Genomic DNA, 18033 nt, shown 5'->3' on the forward strand with positions numbered 1-18033 from the left:
GATCTCTTTTTTCAGAGTACTGTAGTTTTCATTGAAGAGATCTTTGACTTCCTTTGTTAGATGGATTCCTAGGTATTTCAATTTCTTGGACGCTATTGTGAAAGGAATGGTTTCCTTAATTTCTCTCTCAGTCTGTTTGTTGTTTGTGTATAGGAATGTGATCGATTTCTGGGTGTTGACCTCATATCCAGCTACACTGCTGAATTTGTTGATTAATTCAACCCTTGAGAATTTTTAAATACTCTCAATTATATATATTCCTTACTCATCAACCAATAGTTATTTGACCGCATATTTTAGTTTACCCATCTCAGTGTGGAAGATATCTACTAAAATTTAAGCTAATGATATTGAACTTTGTCTTACCTACCATTTGGTAGCATTTATTTTATTTTAAGCTATGTCCATGCAATCACATTCAGAAATAATTTATTAAATGACTCCTGTTTCTGTGCTTTTCCAAATGAGCCTATAATTTAACTTGAGAATCAGACTCAGAGGGAGAGAATTGTTATCTAATTATTCTAAGTAACTGAAAGACATTATTTTTGGAGAACTACTATTAAAAAAAGGCATCCACCGTGTGTCTTCACAATAAACAAAGCATTAGATATTTGCCATATATTCTCTGTCCTATGTTAGGAGTGTCAAAGTACTAATTAAAGATTTTACATTGATATTTGTTCACTAACTAGTATCTAAAGAGTCAGTGCAGATTTGCTGACCATAAATTATTTATTTATCTTCATAAATTATTGTGTAGAGTCCGTTGTAGTACAGCATAATGTCTTCACATGGTTGACGTTCAAAAACACTCTTTCATTAAATTGTAAAACTTCAAATTTTAAACGTAGTACTTTGGTTTTCCATAGTGAAGACAGCAGTTGGTAAAAAGTCTGAATTTCTCCCAGTTCTTTTCTTTGGTGTCACAAAATTGTGTTTGCCATGAATAGATACTTGAAATGATAAACTCATCAGTGGAATCACCATGGGCTTCCATCCTCAAAAAGACATATTCATTATGGTTTATTGCCCCAGATGATCTCCGACAAGTTCTTAATTAACCACTTGCTCATATACTTACTGAGCTTACACAATATCTATTCTTGTGCTTGTAAAATAAAAAAGTACTTTTCCCATACTTTAATCATTGTCTACTCCTCTTGATAATAGTACAACAAGAGTTCATCTTAATCTGGCCATGTACTAAGAAAGGAAATAAAGTATAGTCACTGGATTTACTGAAAAGTCATCCAGCTCTGGTACTCATTAGAGATAAGGTTGATATTATTTCTGGACCCCATTTCCTATTCTGTGAAAAGCTAAATGGAAGAAAATGTTCTCCTTCTATAGTTGAGACTCATGATTGACCTTGTATGTTTGGTGGATGATTTAACACTTTTTTGCAAGAATCTGGATTTTAGGGACAGATGATTAATTTTGTTCTTCATTTATTATTTGCTGAATTACTTTAGATTTGCCATATTAATCTTTCTGTAAATATGTCAAAGTGTCCCTCATGGCCTTAAATTAGAATGTAAATGCATGAAATACCAAAAATATATTAATCTAGTATAGAAAAACGTAGAAAGGAATTATTTTCAGATATTATTCAAAACATAGTATGGACCATATTTGAAGACTTTTTGTTTGTTTTTATTTCTAAAATACAAATGTATTTCTTCTTTTGCAAGATAAAATATTTTGTTAGCAATTGGATTTTGCAGTAAAATTAAAACTTAGAGGCCAAGTCTTCTTGGTGGCAGTGAAAGAGTCAATTCATCTTTTTATTCTTTACTTGTACAACTGGGTTTGATTTATTGGTTTGTTTATTTATTTATTTGTTTTCTTAAAGAGAATAATGAAATTACACAGAAATTGCCTAGGAAATGTTATGCATTTTTTAATTGTTTTGATATAGCTGTTTTTACACTTAAAGCCCCTCTCTTATCTTGCAGTTACCTGTGGCAGATTCCATTAACTATTGTGGTAGGAAATAGAAGCCATGTGTCTTCAGAAGCAATTATTTGGGTGTCTAACAAATCAGGTAAAATATATATTCTCCCCTGAGGAACTATTTGGTTTCAGGTAATTACCTAGCAACTTAACCTCTGCTTTCAGCTATTGTAAAATGTGAATAAAGACAAATTATAAAGAGAAAATAAAAGAATGACAACCATTTCTACAAAATTAGGTATAGTATAACTTCTAATTGGTCTAATTTTAGACTGCCTATCTAATTATTAAATTTATTTGTTTTATTTCATGCCAATGAGAAGTATTTGTAGTGCTAATCTTACCGTTTTAATTGTATACTTTTATAGTCCCAAATGAAATTAAGTTTAATCATAACTCCCTGTGCAACAATCTGTCAAATACAGAAACAAATCTCATTTTTAATACCATTTTATGCTGTATGTTTATTTTTAAACCAGCTGTCTCTTAGAGCCATGTGAGAGGCAATATTCCCCCTGGAATTAGATAATTACAGGTCCAGGAAGGAGGGACTTAGATAGATCATCCAACCATCTCCCACATAGGGTCAGAGAGGAGCAGAAAGTGATGAGATTCTATGCTCATTCTAAATACCCTCTGATAAGATAGTGACCTATTTCAGTTCACTGTCCAAAAGCTGTTTCTTGAATCCAATCTGTATCCTTCATGCTAGAGTGTGAAACAGGTCCCTTTTATTTCCATTGAGTCGGAGAAAAAGCCAATTATCGTCTTTTATGTAAGATTTCATTTAGATTTAGATGGTCTTCTTGTGCCTCTCTCATATACTGTTAATCACTGTTATATCAATTTAAATGATTGTAAATCTTACTTTTTAAATAAGGTAGGGTATAAATAAACACCTTTTCTTCCCCTCAGTCTTGCTATTACAAGGGAGATTTAAGAGCTCAAAATACATACACACAAACAAGGAAAAGTATTTAAAGCAAAATCTGTTTTGTTTCCTAGAATTATAAACAGATAATTCCAGGTGGATTTTATTGTTATTGTGTTTTGACATTCAATCATCTATTATCAAAACATTTTCACTTATATACACTGTATATAAGACATGCATATATAATGTAATGGTGCAGAAACATACTTTCACATTTATTAGTGTTTTCCTTTCAAGCAAGTATAATCTATTCATTGTTATTCCTGGATTTCATATTTATATCATACTTCTGAGCTCACACTCCTTGTATTATTTTCTTTATACTTCTCTTTCCAACTTATGTAGTTATTTTATCTGTATAATTTTTATAAAATGAAATTTTTATGAAATCATGAGTTGCTGTGGTAATGCTACAGCTATTGGACTGAAATCATCCTGCCATAAGAGACTGTGGATTATGAGAATGAAGTTTGTGCAAATAAAGTGGAATATTCCCCCTTGGGAGGTAGAATGGAAATGGGGAGAAGTAGACGACTACAAATATACTGATTAATTACCAGGATTAAAGCAACTCTTCACTTCTAGAAACTGGAAGAATTCAATATAAGTTTGATTTCTGGTGCATGCATTTCCCAGGACTATTTCCTCTCTCATTTTTCATGGTATCCTCTTATCCCATATAGAGGAAAGAACTGTGTCATGGCTTTCCTTGACCCATCAGCATTGATTACTATATGAGGAATTCTTCTGTATCCGGATATAATAATAATGTATTTGTCTAAAACATATGATCACCTAAAGTATTGCTTATGTGTGTGTTTATTAAACACAACTGTATGATTTGCAATGTGCATAGTTCTAAAAGGTGCTGTTTTCATAGTCTGTGACAGGCATGCCATAGCACCCTACCCAAAAGTTATACGATGTGCAAGTCCCATGGTATAATCTATCATTTCCTATTAAATACATAGCAGAGTCTTTTGTTCCATATCATCACTGTCATAGGTGAAACGTTGAAACTTTAGGGGGGATGCCTATACTAAGTAAATTCCTTGTAAAATTTTTATAAATACAAAAATGTGTAAGAAAGTGTCCAGAAGAACCTGAAAGAAAGATTACTTTCTTTGGCTTTTTCAATTCCATTCTAACTCTGTTCAGTTTCTTTCTGAATGCATTTCATTCTGATGACTGATAATTATATGTCACCATGTCTTTTTTGTTCATAAAATAGTCAGTTAATATCTATGAAAATTGCTTTCATTAAATATGTTCTGGTCAATTTTTATCAACATATATAAAGAGAAATTCCACACTTATTCATATGAACAAGATCAGTCTTTCTAGTCATTTCCATCATCAATAGGAATATAGATATGATCTTCAGAGATATCAAGGCAAAATATAAGTTTGATTTGAGTCATTGTATATTTGAGACAATTCATTTTCTTAAAACACTTTGAACAATGAATGAATTCCAAGATGAAGCATATGTTGTAGACAAAAAGTAATTTTTATACCAATTATTACTTTTAAAGGAAAGTTGAAGGTTGTTTTTCATTTTTGCTATGAAATACCAACAAATCAATGTAGTTATTTGCATCCTTAATGACTATTTGATTAATGGTTACTTGAGGAGAATAAATTTAATGCTAAATATTAGGGAAGATTCACAGTAGAAGAAACTGATCATGAAAATTATGTAGCTATTAAACTTAGCATAATGTTATAACGTTTTCCTCAAACACTATCTCATTTGAGACTCAGAAACTTTAAAATGACTAGTGTCTTCATCCATCTTTTACAAGTGAAGTATGAAGGCTTGAGACATAACCAGAGTATCTTTCAATTAGTTTATTGAAGAGCTGGCTTTGTTTCTCTCTTATGTACCCTCCTGTGATAACACAGACATACACAACACACACAAGAATACACACAAATGCACACAAGGTGTGAATTTAATACTCTGGTACATTGCTTTGCAGATCTACCAGTTTCTGTCGGTCACTCAGCAGGATGCTTTTGGCAATATGCACGCATTTCTGTATAGTTTCCAGAAAAGATTATCTCATTTAATTTCAAAAGTCTAATGTTGAATTTCATATACATTGTTGTCTCTGTTTGCATCTCATATTTAAGCAAAAAATTCTAATTTTTCTACAACTACAAAATATTGCATAGAAATCCTGATTCTTATTTCGTTTTTATTCCAAAAAAGTATAAAATACAAAACGTTATAAAATACAACTGTTCTATTTCTTGATATGGTCTGAGTTTTGGGCCATTTTGAACATAAATATACATTTTAATTATTATTACCAATGCTCAAAATATAACTTCCATACTTTTTATTAGGGTACTTCTCAAATACTGTACCTTATTAGGCCACTGGAAACAATCTCTTCAAAATTCATTGTTTGCCATTAGGTAATCTGAAGAACATTTTACGGATGTAATTAACTAGAACTGAAAAGATACTTAAAAATTTATTACAAAATCTTTCACAGAATCATTTCTCCAAAGATCTAATTTGTAATAAAGGTATGAAAGTATTCATGAAAAGTAATAATCTTCAGGTTTTAGTTATAAATCTAATAATCATGTAATTTAAACAATAGAAGCCTGTCTTTCTCATTTAGTTAAATTATGTAGTAGCTATATGGATCATTTTTGTATTTTAATATGCATGTGGATTTTAACTTGATTATATTCTACCTATAAGTTTTTTAATGTAGCAAGTTAAAAAACTGGAGGTGTGTGTCACAGAGTGTAAATTATGGCAACAATCTAAAATATGAATAGGAAACCACTTTTAGAAATAGATTTATTATTGAAATCCATAAACACTTCAAATATGTAAAAATGTAAATCATGTGTTCATTCACTAAATTTGATGCTTTAACATTGTAACACTTATGAAGTGAAAACTATCGAACTTCGTAAATTCAATCGTGATGATTTTTTAAAAAACTTAATATAACTAAAGACAATTAGGGGTACTCATGAGAAAGAATATTCTGTTTTAACTTCTATTCCCCTGAATTCAGACATGATTAATTACAGTCTGTCCTCATGAGTCTTTTTTTAGTTTTTTTTAAATTCCATATCTTATTAGTTATTTCTCTTGTCATTATTATATCTGTAAAATTGGGGTGACCTAAATTTCTTAAAGCAACTTGTGAATAATCATATTACAGTTTGAAAATTATATGTATTTATAAAGCTTCAGAAACTTGAGGAGCCAGTTCTCTTTTTCGGGACATGTCTAGCATTCTTGATTAACTTGATTAACATGTCTGAGCCTCTTTTTCTATCTGCGCCAGTGGACACAATTTATAAAGGTCACAAGAAGTTGAATGATACTTGAAGCATTAAAGATTAAATTTTTGTATTCAATGTACTTTTGAGTTTAGGTACATTTTGTTTTACTGAACATTTTTAAAATGATTAATTTGTAACATTCATCAAACTAATTAATTCATCCCATTTTGGGCCTAAAATAATCATCAATGTCTACTCAACAATTTTTGCAGTAGAACCTTTTCATGTGGAGTCTACTTGAGAGATAGAGAAAGAGGCAGGCGTTGGGGTACCAGGGACAGAGAGAAAGACAGACAGAGACATAGAGACAGACAGAGATAGAGAGAGAGACAGACAGTGAGCAAGACAGAGACACAGAGAGAGAGAGAGAGACAGAGACAGAGAGAGAGACAGACAGAGAGACAGAGAGACAGTGAGAAACACAGAGACACAGAGAGAGACAGAGACAGAGACAGACAGAGAGACAGTGAGAAACACAGAGACACAGAGAGAGACAGAGACAGACAGAGAGACAGTGAGAAACACAATGACACAGAGAGAGACAGAGACAGAGAGACAGGCAGAGAGACAGGCAGAGAGACAGAGAGAGACAGAGAGACAGACAGAGACACACAGAGACACACAGAGACAGACACAGACAGAGACAGACACACACAGACACAGAGACACAGAGACAAAGAGAAACAGACACAGACAAAGACAGAGACAGACAGAGAGACAGGCAGAGGGACAGGCAGAGAGACAGAGAGAGACAGACACAGAAAGAGAGACAGACAGAGACAGACAGAGAGACCTTGGTTGATTCAGTCCCTCAGAGACATAGAGGTGAATATTGTGTTTCTTATTTTGAATTCCGATGAGTAAAAATCTTGATAATGGAGTAAGAATTAGAGGTGTGTTCTCTACTCAGTTTTGAGGCATATGGGTTCTACGATACATTTTATGGTTTTGAGTCATTTTAGAGATTAGAATACATCAGTACGTTTTTTTATTCCTCCTGCACGCACATCAGATTGTATGTGTGTGTGTGTGTGTGTGTGTGTGTGTGTGTGTGTGTATGCATGTGAAGTTTAAGTGAACTCTACCTTGTAAAGTCTGTGGACATGAGTTCTTTTTTTTTCTTTTCTTTAATACTGGGAATCAAACTCAGGACCTCATGCTTACCAGAGAGGTGCTGTGCTGCTGAGCTACATCCCCAGCCCACATGAGTTCTTAAGATTTGCAAGAAATATCATTATAATTTTGAACCTTGGTTCTGGGGTATCAATAAAAGTGTACTAGTGAATACAGTTCTCTGTACCTTATTTGAAGGACACACACACATATACACAAACACACAGACACACACATTGTTTTTACTGGCCTCTGTTAATTGAATTGCCTGATGAACATAAGTTACCATTTTCCAAAGTGATTCCAATGAGCAGAATTAGTCTTCGTTTCTAATTCTATGTGGAAATATTAGCGTCTTGAACAAATGCGGGTTCCTTTTTCTAGTGTTATTGATGATGTTGAAAAGTCTGTTATTCATTAGTATTCCTAAGAAAGCATGAGGAGAAGGCAAGCAGCAACATTAACTTTCAGGTAATTGAGCTCTATTGTTTTTAATCAATTTCTTACTGAATTCAATACGTAGACTGTGTGCCAAAGAGTGTTTCTTTTATTCTAGTCACACATAGCTTACAATCTAATTAAAAGTCACATGAATATTGTGCTAGATGTCTAGGTTATATTTATTTTGAGGAAGAAAATTATGCATATGTAATGGGGTTTATCAAGAATAAAACATGTTATTTATGTGAAAATAATTAATTGAGATACTAATAAGCAAACAACTAAACATTATTTCAGTCCTTTCTAGATGCAAGTGACTAAATAATATGTTTAAATGAGATATTTATGAAGGCCTCATTTAATTATTATTATTATTTTATCTGACATTCATAAAACACACTTCATTCCATTTTAAGTCTTAAAATCTGTTTACTCTCAAAATGCTGTTTGCAGAGCATCACAGAATAACTTATTTGGACAAAGGAAGCTGGATTCTGGGGAACATCAATCAAACAGGATACTTTAGAGTCAACTATGACCTAAGGAATTGGAGATTATTAATTGATCAGTTAATCAGGAACCATGAGGTATACTCTAGATTTACTCAACAGTGATCTGCTTTTATATCTGAATGCCTATCTTTTTAATCCTAAGTGATTCCTTTCTTTCCCCTCCTGATTGGCCTCCTAGGTTCTTTCTGTCAGTAACCGTGCAGGTTTGATCGACGATGCTTTCAGCCTGGCCAGGTACGTTTTCTTGTAGATTCATAATAAAAACTTATACCACCAACACTTCCTCTGTTATGCTAAGTAGCATATTGATTTTGAATTTAAGAATTTTTAAAATATAATTTCTACCTCATGATCTTTGTGTTTAGATGTGAATTATATTCAGTGTCCCAGACTGTTGATCAATAATAGCCATAAGGTATTTCTGACACAGGAGAAACTTGATCAATTTCACTGCAAGTTCAGTTTAACATTTCTGGAGATTAATAATCTTTTCTCAGTTTCTTTAATGAACTCTACAAAGTGACCATTGTGCCATATTTGACATTTGATAGAAAATACCGTCGAGCATCAGCAACATTTTTCCTGACATGTGTCATTATACCTTTTTAAATGTTTTTTTTCAATGTGATTCATTATGAAAAGCTCCTGTGGCAAGACAAATATTCCAGAGGGTAAAACTGCTCTGGACAAAATATATATCAATCTTGTAGCAGAAGGTTTTAGTTGTATTGGTTATAGGAATATTTGACTACGTTACAAATAGTTCCACAATTTGATTTATAATGTTAAAATCAATTGTTCTTTTGAATAGTCATCACATGAAACAATGATCATAAATTCAAGATATTTACTAGACTTTGGGATTAAATAGTAGGATGAACTCAAGCCTTTTTTATATTGTTTAATCTTTCCAATCCAGATAGCTTTAATTTTAATAATCTGATTTTATGCACTAGAATTAGACATGGGGATTTCTCTGTACTTACCAGGTTATCATGATTTACCACATTTTCTCCTAAGATAATTGTGTGAACTTTTTAGTTATGTCTGACAGGAACACACAACTTATCTTAGTTATAGGCATTATTTCATTCATCAGACCTGAAACTGCTTTTACAGTTTATGTACTCAATCAAATCTCAATTGTCCTCAATTGTCCTATGTTAAAAGACATAGCATTCCGTGTAGCATTCTAATCCATCAAAACTAATGAACTCATGTATAGGAGACTTGATAATTACTTTGGAAGAAACAAAGTCAAAGTTTGGGACCGATGAAAGAGATTGATTTTGTGTGTGTGTGTGTATGTGTATATGTATACAGATAGATATAATTTATAGAGAAGCATACACATAAAACAGGGTAAAAAAGAATTTTTTTTCCTATTAAACAAAACTTTGATACTTGCCTTCTTTATTGTCACTAGAGACCATGAAACCATTACTGTTATGTTCCTCTTACTTGGTGAGTGACACCATTGTCAGTGTGTCAGTCTGACCAGACACATCATGTTGCTGGCACAAATTTACTAGCTTACTCTGGGACAAATTTAAGGATAGAAAGGAAATTTCTAGGGGAGTTATATCAATCAAATATAGTTGTAGGATGAGAATAAGGATTTATTTCCAGCAGATATAAATAAGGGTCCTTCCATACCACAGCACCATCTTATTGAGCAAAAACTTAGGAACAAGATAGGCAGACAGAGGCCTGCTAAGAACGTCTGAAATATAACAGAAAAATTATTTTTACTTAGCAGCTTGGAGTGCCCAGAAATATAGAAAGTACATTTATTGTAATATTGCACTGAGAAATAAAAAGAGAGAGTGATAGAGTACCAAACAGACAAGGTTATGAACTAAAAGGAAAGGAAAGGTAAGGAAAGAAACAGTTATCACCAGTGAACAAAATGATTGATCCAGACACTGTTCTGTTTCAAATATGATATAGCTCTTTGTCCATGTGAGATTGGGCCCAGGACCTCCTGTGGACACCATAATCTGTGAGCACTTAAGACCTTTATATAAAATGGTATAGAAGATGTGGCACAACTATAAACACACTCAGCTCCTCATCTTTGATGAAAGGGCCAAACATGTTCACTGGAAGGATAGCCTCTTTAATAATAGTGCCTGCAAAACTGGCTCTGTATATGCTGAAGACTAATGTCTAGACCCATGTCTCTCACCATGCACTAAACTAAAGTCAAAATGGATCAAAGATGCAAATAATAAAAGAGGAACACTGAATCTACTGGAAGAGAAAGTAGGTCGAAATCTTGAAGACATAGGTGTAGGCACAGTCTTCGTGAACAAAACCCAAACCACATGGGAAACACTTCAAAGAATCAACAACTGGATCTCATCCTATTAAAAAGCTTTTGTACTTCAAAAGAAATCACCAATAGAGTGAAAAGACAATCCACAGAGTGGGAAAACATGTTAGGTAACTGTCCTTAAGATAAAGGGTTTATATCTAGAACATATAAAGAACTGAAAAAAATCAGATCCACAAATTCAAAGACCCAATCCAAAAATGGGCATCTGAGATGAATATTCTCAGAGGAAGAAATACAAATGACAAATAAATACATGAAAAAATGTTCACTATCATTGGTTATTTGAGAGATGCAAATTAGAATAACACTGAGATTCCATCTCAACCCAGTAAGAGTAGCTATCATCAAGAAATAAACCAACAGCAAATGCTGGAGGGGCTGTGGGGGAAAAGGGAACATTTTTCATTGTTGGTGGTAATGTAGACTGGTGCAACCATTTTGGAAATCAGTCTGGAGATTCCTCAGAAAATTAGGATTAGAGGTCCCATTTAATCTGGCTATATCCCTTCTGGATATTTTCCCAGAAGAATTAAGAACATCATACCACAGCAATATATGTGCACCCATGTTTATAGCAGCACAATTTGTCATAGGAAAATCTTGGCAACAACCCAAATACCTATCAGCTGTGGAATGGATAAGAAAAATTGTAGTATTTTTATACAATGGAGTATTACTCAACTATAGAGAAAGATCAACTCGAGGCTTTCATAGGTAAATGGACTCAACTAGAGACCATACTTTTAAGTGAAATAAATCAGACCCACATGTGTAAACACCAAATTGTCTCCCTATTGTAAGAACCTGAAAGAGTAAATAAAACCCCAAAAGTACAATAAATACTGTGAAAGGAAAAGAAATTGCTCAATAGGAAAGAACTGGGATGAGGGAAATGAGAAAAGAAAGAAAAAAATATGTATATACACACAAGGTAGCTAAGATAATTGTATGACTAATTTGTATTGGTTTATTGAAAGGAACAGATAATGTTTGATTGTTTGGTCAGTCTTACATACCTATCTGGTAATCTGAGCAATTACTTTGAAAATAATGATAAGTAATACAACAACCATTGTTGATTTCCTATCATCTTGCTTTTAAATTCTGTATTGTTTTTATAGTTTTTGTGTTGTTTTTGTTATTTTCTTTTTAAAATAAAAAAAGAGAAAAGAAAATAAGATAAAATGAACATAAGAAAAAAATAAGAAAAAAGGTATAGTACTTGCATATGAATTGCATTTATTATCTTATATGCTTTAAATCTTTACATTATTTATGACACCTAACAAAATGTAAATGATGCATTAATAACTGTTATAGTGTGTTGCTTAGAGAATAATGGCAAGAAAACAATTTTAATTTTGGAAGACTTAAAAGTTTTAAATAAATAACTTTATCATTTATACATATCAGAAAAACATGCAAATCTTATTGAATAGGTACTTCCAATTTATTTACTGCTTGTGAAATAATTTTATTATTAAACTAGAAAAATAAATATAAAATTAAATTTTTTCACACAAATAACTTTCACTTATCTCAATTAGGTGTTATTTGTATTTCATTGTGTTCCAGCAAATATTTCATAATTTTGCTGTTCAATCTATGTCAGACTTCTTTTAATTTCCTGAACACATTAGGCACTGTCGCTGTTTAAGACCATGGCACTGGGCAAAGGATGAAAGGTTACTTGGAGTCAAAGTCTAGTTCGAACTCTCAGCGGGCCCAGAGGGATTGCCCTCAACCTTAACTGAGACCCCTCAGAGTGAGAATCTCATAAATACAGACCTGGACTGTCGTCGCTTTTTATTGACAGAACCAGAAAGCAAGGATAAAGGACAAAAGAATGACATTTGTGCCAGAATTTATGTAGGGGACAGAGGAAGGGCAGGGGAAGGTCAGGGTGGTCTGTTGCATTATTGATCTAAGTGATAGATCAGAATATGGGGGGAGAGCTCCAGAGCATTCATTCTTTAAGACAATATGTTTTGATCCAACTTGGACTTGGGGTCTGCCCTGTAGGCTATTTTTGCCATGAGTTGTGGGGAGGTTTTGGGCCTGGCTCCAAAAGTTCCTTATCTTTGCATATCCATCTCATCCATAGCAGTGTCCAATGCCCTCACAAGGCACTTCTTGGCTTCCTTAAAAATAACAAGTAGTGGGACATGGGGGTGCGTTCTTATAATCCCAGTGTACTTTGTCGTTTAGGCTTAGGCTGAGCAACTTAGTGAATCAGTGAGATCCTGCTTAAGATAAAAAGTACAAATGGCTGAGAATGTAGCTTAGAGTGAAGGTACTGGGTTCAATTCTTGGTATCACAAAAAGTAAATACATACAGTAAAAATTAAAAAAAATAAGAAAAATATTTATCAAAACTCATACATCAGGTTCTATGCTGCAGCAGTTGTTCATTATCTGCTTTCATCTTTGCAAACACAAAGAGTGAGTATGGTTACTGTTACTACTTTATAACAGGGACGTGCAGCTTTTACGGGTGAGCATGGAGGGAGGGGCAGGGTGGGGGAAGTCAGACCAAAGAGTGGCACAGCAGGGTCCTCAGCTTCAAATCAAAGTGAGTTTGCCATTACACGAAGTTTCTTTTTCATCCTATTCGCTTTTTCTGTTCAGAATATTGTCATTCACTTCAAAAGCAAAAGTATTATTTTGTTTGCCCTTCCTTGCCACAGCTTGTTTGTGGTTCCAGCAAAGTAAGGTGATGGTGTGCGGGTCACTGTTACAGCAACCATCACCTGATGGCTCCTCCACTTACGTTCCTGGGTTTCTGATCGCATTTGCCTGATCTGGATGGCTCTGTTTTACCTCATGCTTTCGTTAATACACAATCTTTGATACAGGATTCTGTCAGTATGTTTGCTTCAGAATGAACAATATGAATTTATAATTAATGACTGAACTACTAATTTATCAAATTATAACCTTTCATACCATTATTTTTGTGCAGTTAAGAAACTATAAGTTTGCATTCTTTTAAAGCTTTTTAAATATAGGAAAAATAAAAGTGTGCACTGTAACAGTAAAATATTAAAACAAGGAAATACAACTTTCATCCCCTCCATTGTCTGCCAGTAATTTACCCCTTTCCAGTTAGCACTTTTAACATTTGGTATGCACCCATCCAGTTATTTTTCTTTATGCTTCCATACAATTTAACTTTTTTCAACATGAACAGAAATGCATTATTTCTGTTGTTTCTAGTTTTTAATTATAATCAAGGCTGCAGTGATTATCCTGGAGCCATCCTCCACTGTGCATGTGCATATTTTATAGGTCTGTTTCTTGTAATGCAATTTAGGGTTCAAGAATATAGGATTTTAAATGAACATTACAAATTGTATCGAAAAGCTTTTTCAATTTAACCCTGCATCAACCATGCATGAGGTGTTCCGCTTTCTTCCAGTTCTCCACTAGAATGGATAGTGTAAGTATTTTAGATGTTGACAGTCTTATCGTTAAAGTAATTTTTGGAAGTTGTTCACCGCTGGTTCAAGGGAGTTGTGCATCTGTCATAGTTTGGATCTGGACTGTTCCCTGAAAGCTGACATATTGAAGACTTGGTCCCAAGGTGATGTTGGTATTGAGAGCCAAGGGAAGCATTAGAAAGTGGTTCTGGTTGGAGGAAGCAGATAATTACAGGCAGACTTTAAAGGTATATGGGACCCTTTCTCTCCGCTCCCTGTCCACCATGAGGTGCATGGCTTGCTGTCCCTCATGCTCTCTGCCATGATGTTTTTCTGAGCTATTGGCTCAAAATTATGCAGCAAGTGGCAGTGGATCTCTACATCCATGAACCAAAAGAAGTGTTTCCTTTTTTAAAGTTGATTTTCTCAGTTATTTTGTCTCAGCATTAGAAAACTGACCAGCAGCAATCTTTCATGTACATTTGCTATTTGTTTTTTGTGAACTGTCACTTGTTTTAAACAAAGAAACATAACAAGGTAGTAGAAAAATAGGCAAAGATATTTTTTCTATGTTTTGGAGAGATTAGGGTATTAACACTGTTGGTGGCAGCAATTTTACAATATTTTATCTCAACAGTATGCCAACTTTTTCACTTTGTGGTATATTTCACCTTTTAAAAGCTCTGCACTTATGTGTCAAATAATTCCTTCTATAACTTTCTGGTTCTGTCTCACATAGAAGAGCTTCCCTTTATGAAGCTTTTGAAAATATTTAATTTTTCTTTGAATGCTATTCGGTTTTACTCATCTCTTCAATCCTTACTGTCTAATCAATTTTTATATATACAATGAAATAGGGGTCTGATTTCCTTTAATTATTTTATTGCCAACTGTTCCACTTGTATTTATTTAAAGGGATTTCTTTTTTTTCATATGTTTGAAATGTTTTTACTTTAATGTACATGCTTATATTTTAGGGAGTTGATGATATTTCATTTAGTTGATCACTGTGTTTTTCTCTGCAATACTACCACATTATTTTAGTTCATTTAAATTCATAGTATGTGGTGATTAACAAAAATTTTATCTATTCTTGATCAAAATATTTTCAATATGTTTTAAATTCATTTGGCAAATTCCATTTAAAAATATGCAACTGTTACGCCTGAGTGTGCATTAGACTGATAAATCAATTTGTAGACTATTAACATCTTTTCATATTTGAGCTTTCCAGTGATGAAACATAGTGTTTCTCTCCACTTGTTTAGGTCCCTATGTCAAGCCCTGTGATTTTATGTGTATGAGTTCCGGTAACATGTTTCTTCATTTTAGAAAGGTATATGCTGTTGTACTAAGTGACATTCTTTCCACACTCACATATTCTGATTTTGATTGCTTATGCATAAAAAAATCAATCAATCAAATGCCTTGCAACTTTTGTTGTGTGATGACTTGCTCTTTGAGATAAGTAACTAAAATTCCTAGATATTTTTGTTATTGAGTATTAGTGTTTGATTTTGATAGGGCATTGTTCAGTTGAGGGATCTAATAATGAACAAACTACTTTCTTTCTGGTGAGCTCACAGTGTAGTGGGGAGGATGCATAATACTTCAGGTTGTAAGTGCTAGGAATAAAATATTATGAAACCATGAAAGACTGAAGTATTAACATGTCTAGAAAGAGTATTGAAAATAACATGTAGGAAGTGACATTAGGAAAGTGAAAGTTTACAAGTAAGACCAGAAAATATGTATAAATTATAAGATATAGTTTTGGCAGAACTGTTACAATAGCAATGATTCATGTGACAGTTGAGTGAAGAAGGAACGTGCTATTTTTAAGGAGTAGAATTGATGGCTATTAGATAAGGTAAACTTTTATTGAAATTACATATTAGTTTAATGTATGATTAAGACTGGAAATTTAGAAAAATTACAAGAGAAATATACTCACTAGATTGGATATTTAGTACTATTAACATGCTCTATATATGATTTAAACAATCTATAAAGTATTTTACTAGACTGTGGAGTTAAGTAGCATTTATCAAAATCATTAAAAATATGTGAAAGTTATTGGAAAATTTGTGCATATTCAAAATGTTCCATAGATAAATCACTATCATCACCATCCTTTTTGCCCTGAAACACTGATATAGACTTACTTTGTCCCTAGTTTCCTAGGAAATATATGTCAACTTATTGTGTTCAGAATATCATCTTACTTTTAGACTAATACAACCAACTTTTAAAGTTACTATAATAAGCTATTCTGTGACATATTCAGTCATTTGCAAAGCCTTAAGGGCAAATTCTTACAATTTAGTTTGCAAACTTTGTTAAGGAATAACGATAGCTGTTATTTCTTGTAGTGTGTTAATGTTTCATTAACAAGCATAGGTACCACCTATGGAGAGTTCAGTAAGCACTCTTAGGAGTGCTTAAAATATTGGTGAGCAGAAATCAGTAACGTAGAATATGTATGAGTATATAGATTAAATTAATAAACATTTTTATTGACTTTCACAGCTGTTAAAATCAGATATTTTAAAAACTATAATTTTGATACAATAGCTACTGGAAATATAATCATGAAAAAGAAAAGTAGGAGTACATTTTGAAGGCTTGACACTTTATTTTTCCATCTCTGGTTTGCTAACAGCATTGTTAAAATAACCTTAACAATATTTGCAAGCTGTGTGATAATATTCTATTCCTTATGGGACTTCCTCCAGCACAGGTTTTATTAGAAGTTCTTTTCTGGCTTCTGGATGACTCTCCTGTTGCTTATTGAAAGTTTTCCTTGTAAAACATGTGCTGATAATTTCTTTACTTGTTGCAGAAAATAGGAGAGTGCTATGCCTGAAAAGTGACGGCACCCTCAACCTGGCTAGATGAGAAGCTTCTGTTTATACTCTGTAGTGTGGACTTTCCCAACTGCTATAGTACTCATTTCTTTTTTTAAAGTACCAGTATTATCACTATATCCAGTTCTAACCTCAGTGTTAACATTTTTCTGTGTTGTTTCTTATAAAAGTCATGAGTTATTAATGATAATGAAGCATTATTCTAATATATAGTTTATTATGCTCACTGGACAGAGAGAGGAGGGTGATTCCTTAGCTGTTCGTTCAGACTCATTTGGGAGAAGTGTCCGTATATGGTTGTGCTCATAGTTATTTTTGTCAAGCCACCAGAATGTGTACAAAGAAGTAAAACTAAATATTTATGAAGTCCTGAAAATGATAAAACTGTTTAGAGGAAAGTAAGATTTATTGTTGGCTATATGCTTCCAGTCTTCTACCATTGACCAAAAGCGATTAAAATGAGCTCACACTCACCTGCTTTCGGCCTTTCTAGCAGTGTGTGTTGCTCTGCTCTGTACTCAGCAGCTCACAGTGAATCCTTCCGGAGCTTCATGGCCAGCCCCCAAAATCACGTTTCTCACATCCCTGAGGCTGGAGATTCTAATTATCTATTTGTCATCAGCAGCAAATATACATTTTGAGACATGCAAAGAAAAGTCACCTAGAAGTCCTCTCATATAACTTCCTGCATGCAGTTATTTTAAAATGCATATCTAAAAAGCCTCTAAATAAATGATAGTTTCTGCATTCCTTTTGCCACAGATAAATGTTAAAAATAGTCTGAAAGAATTTTCAGGGCATTTACTGTAACGAGCCAGGAGTATTCAGCTTTCTTGTTATTATAAACCAGTAAAAGCCCATCGTGTATTTCTGGATTTTCATGCTCCACTATTCCTGCCGGCATGTGCTGGTTTGCTCAAGGTTAGAGGCTGAGTTAATATGTTCCTTTGAGCTGTCTTTAGAGATCTGTTCAGGGTGGAGTCACAGATGTTGTCCTTGGAATGAGGATTTATGGGGAGCAGCTACGCCAGGTTCTTCTGAGAAGTACAAATCTCTTGAGGCGTTAAGGGCAGGCCTGCAGCTCTTGAGGGGGGCAAACTTTCTTAGAGACTTTAAAATTGTGCTGCATTAAATC

General features: G+C 33.4%; 1 protein-coding gene across 1 annotated transcript in view; it reads left to right on the forward strand.

The window, feature by feature from the left end:
* Positions 1-18033, forward strand: part of Trhde (thyrotropin-releasing hormone degrading enzyme) — a 395306-nt gene that overhangs the window by 311343 nt on the left and 65930 nt on the right. Inside the window, exons 10-12 of the mRNA XM_005374325.2 lie at positions 1959-2047; positions 8216-8349; positions 8453-8508. Of these exons, the coding sequence (XP_005374382.1) occupies positions 1959-2047; positions 8216-8349; positions 8453-8508 (279 nt within the window). The remainder of the gene's footprint in view (positions 1-1958; positions 2048-8215; positions 8350-8452; positions 8509-18033) is intronic.

Source organism: Chinchilla lanigera, unplaced genomic scaffold, assembly GCF_000276665.1.
Source record: "Chinchilla lanigera isolate Chin_1 unplaced genomic scaffold, ChiLan1.0 scaffold00004, whole genome shotgun sequence".
NCBI classification, from domain to species: Eukaryota; Metazoa; Chordata; class Mammalia; order Rodentia; family Chinchillidae; genus Chinchilla; species Chinchilla lanigera.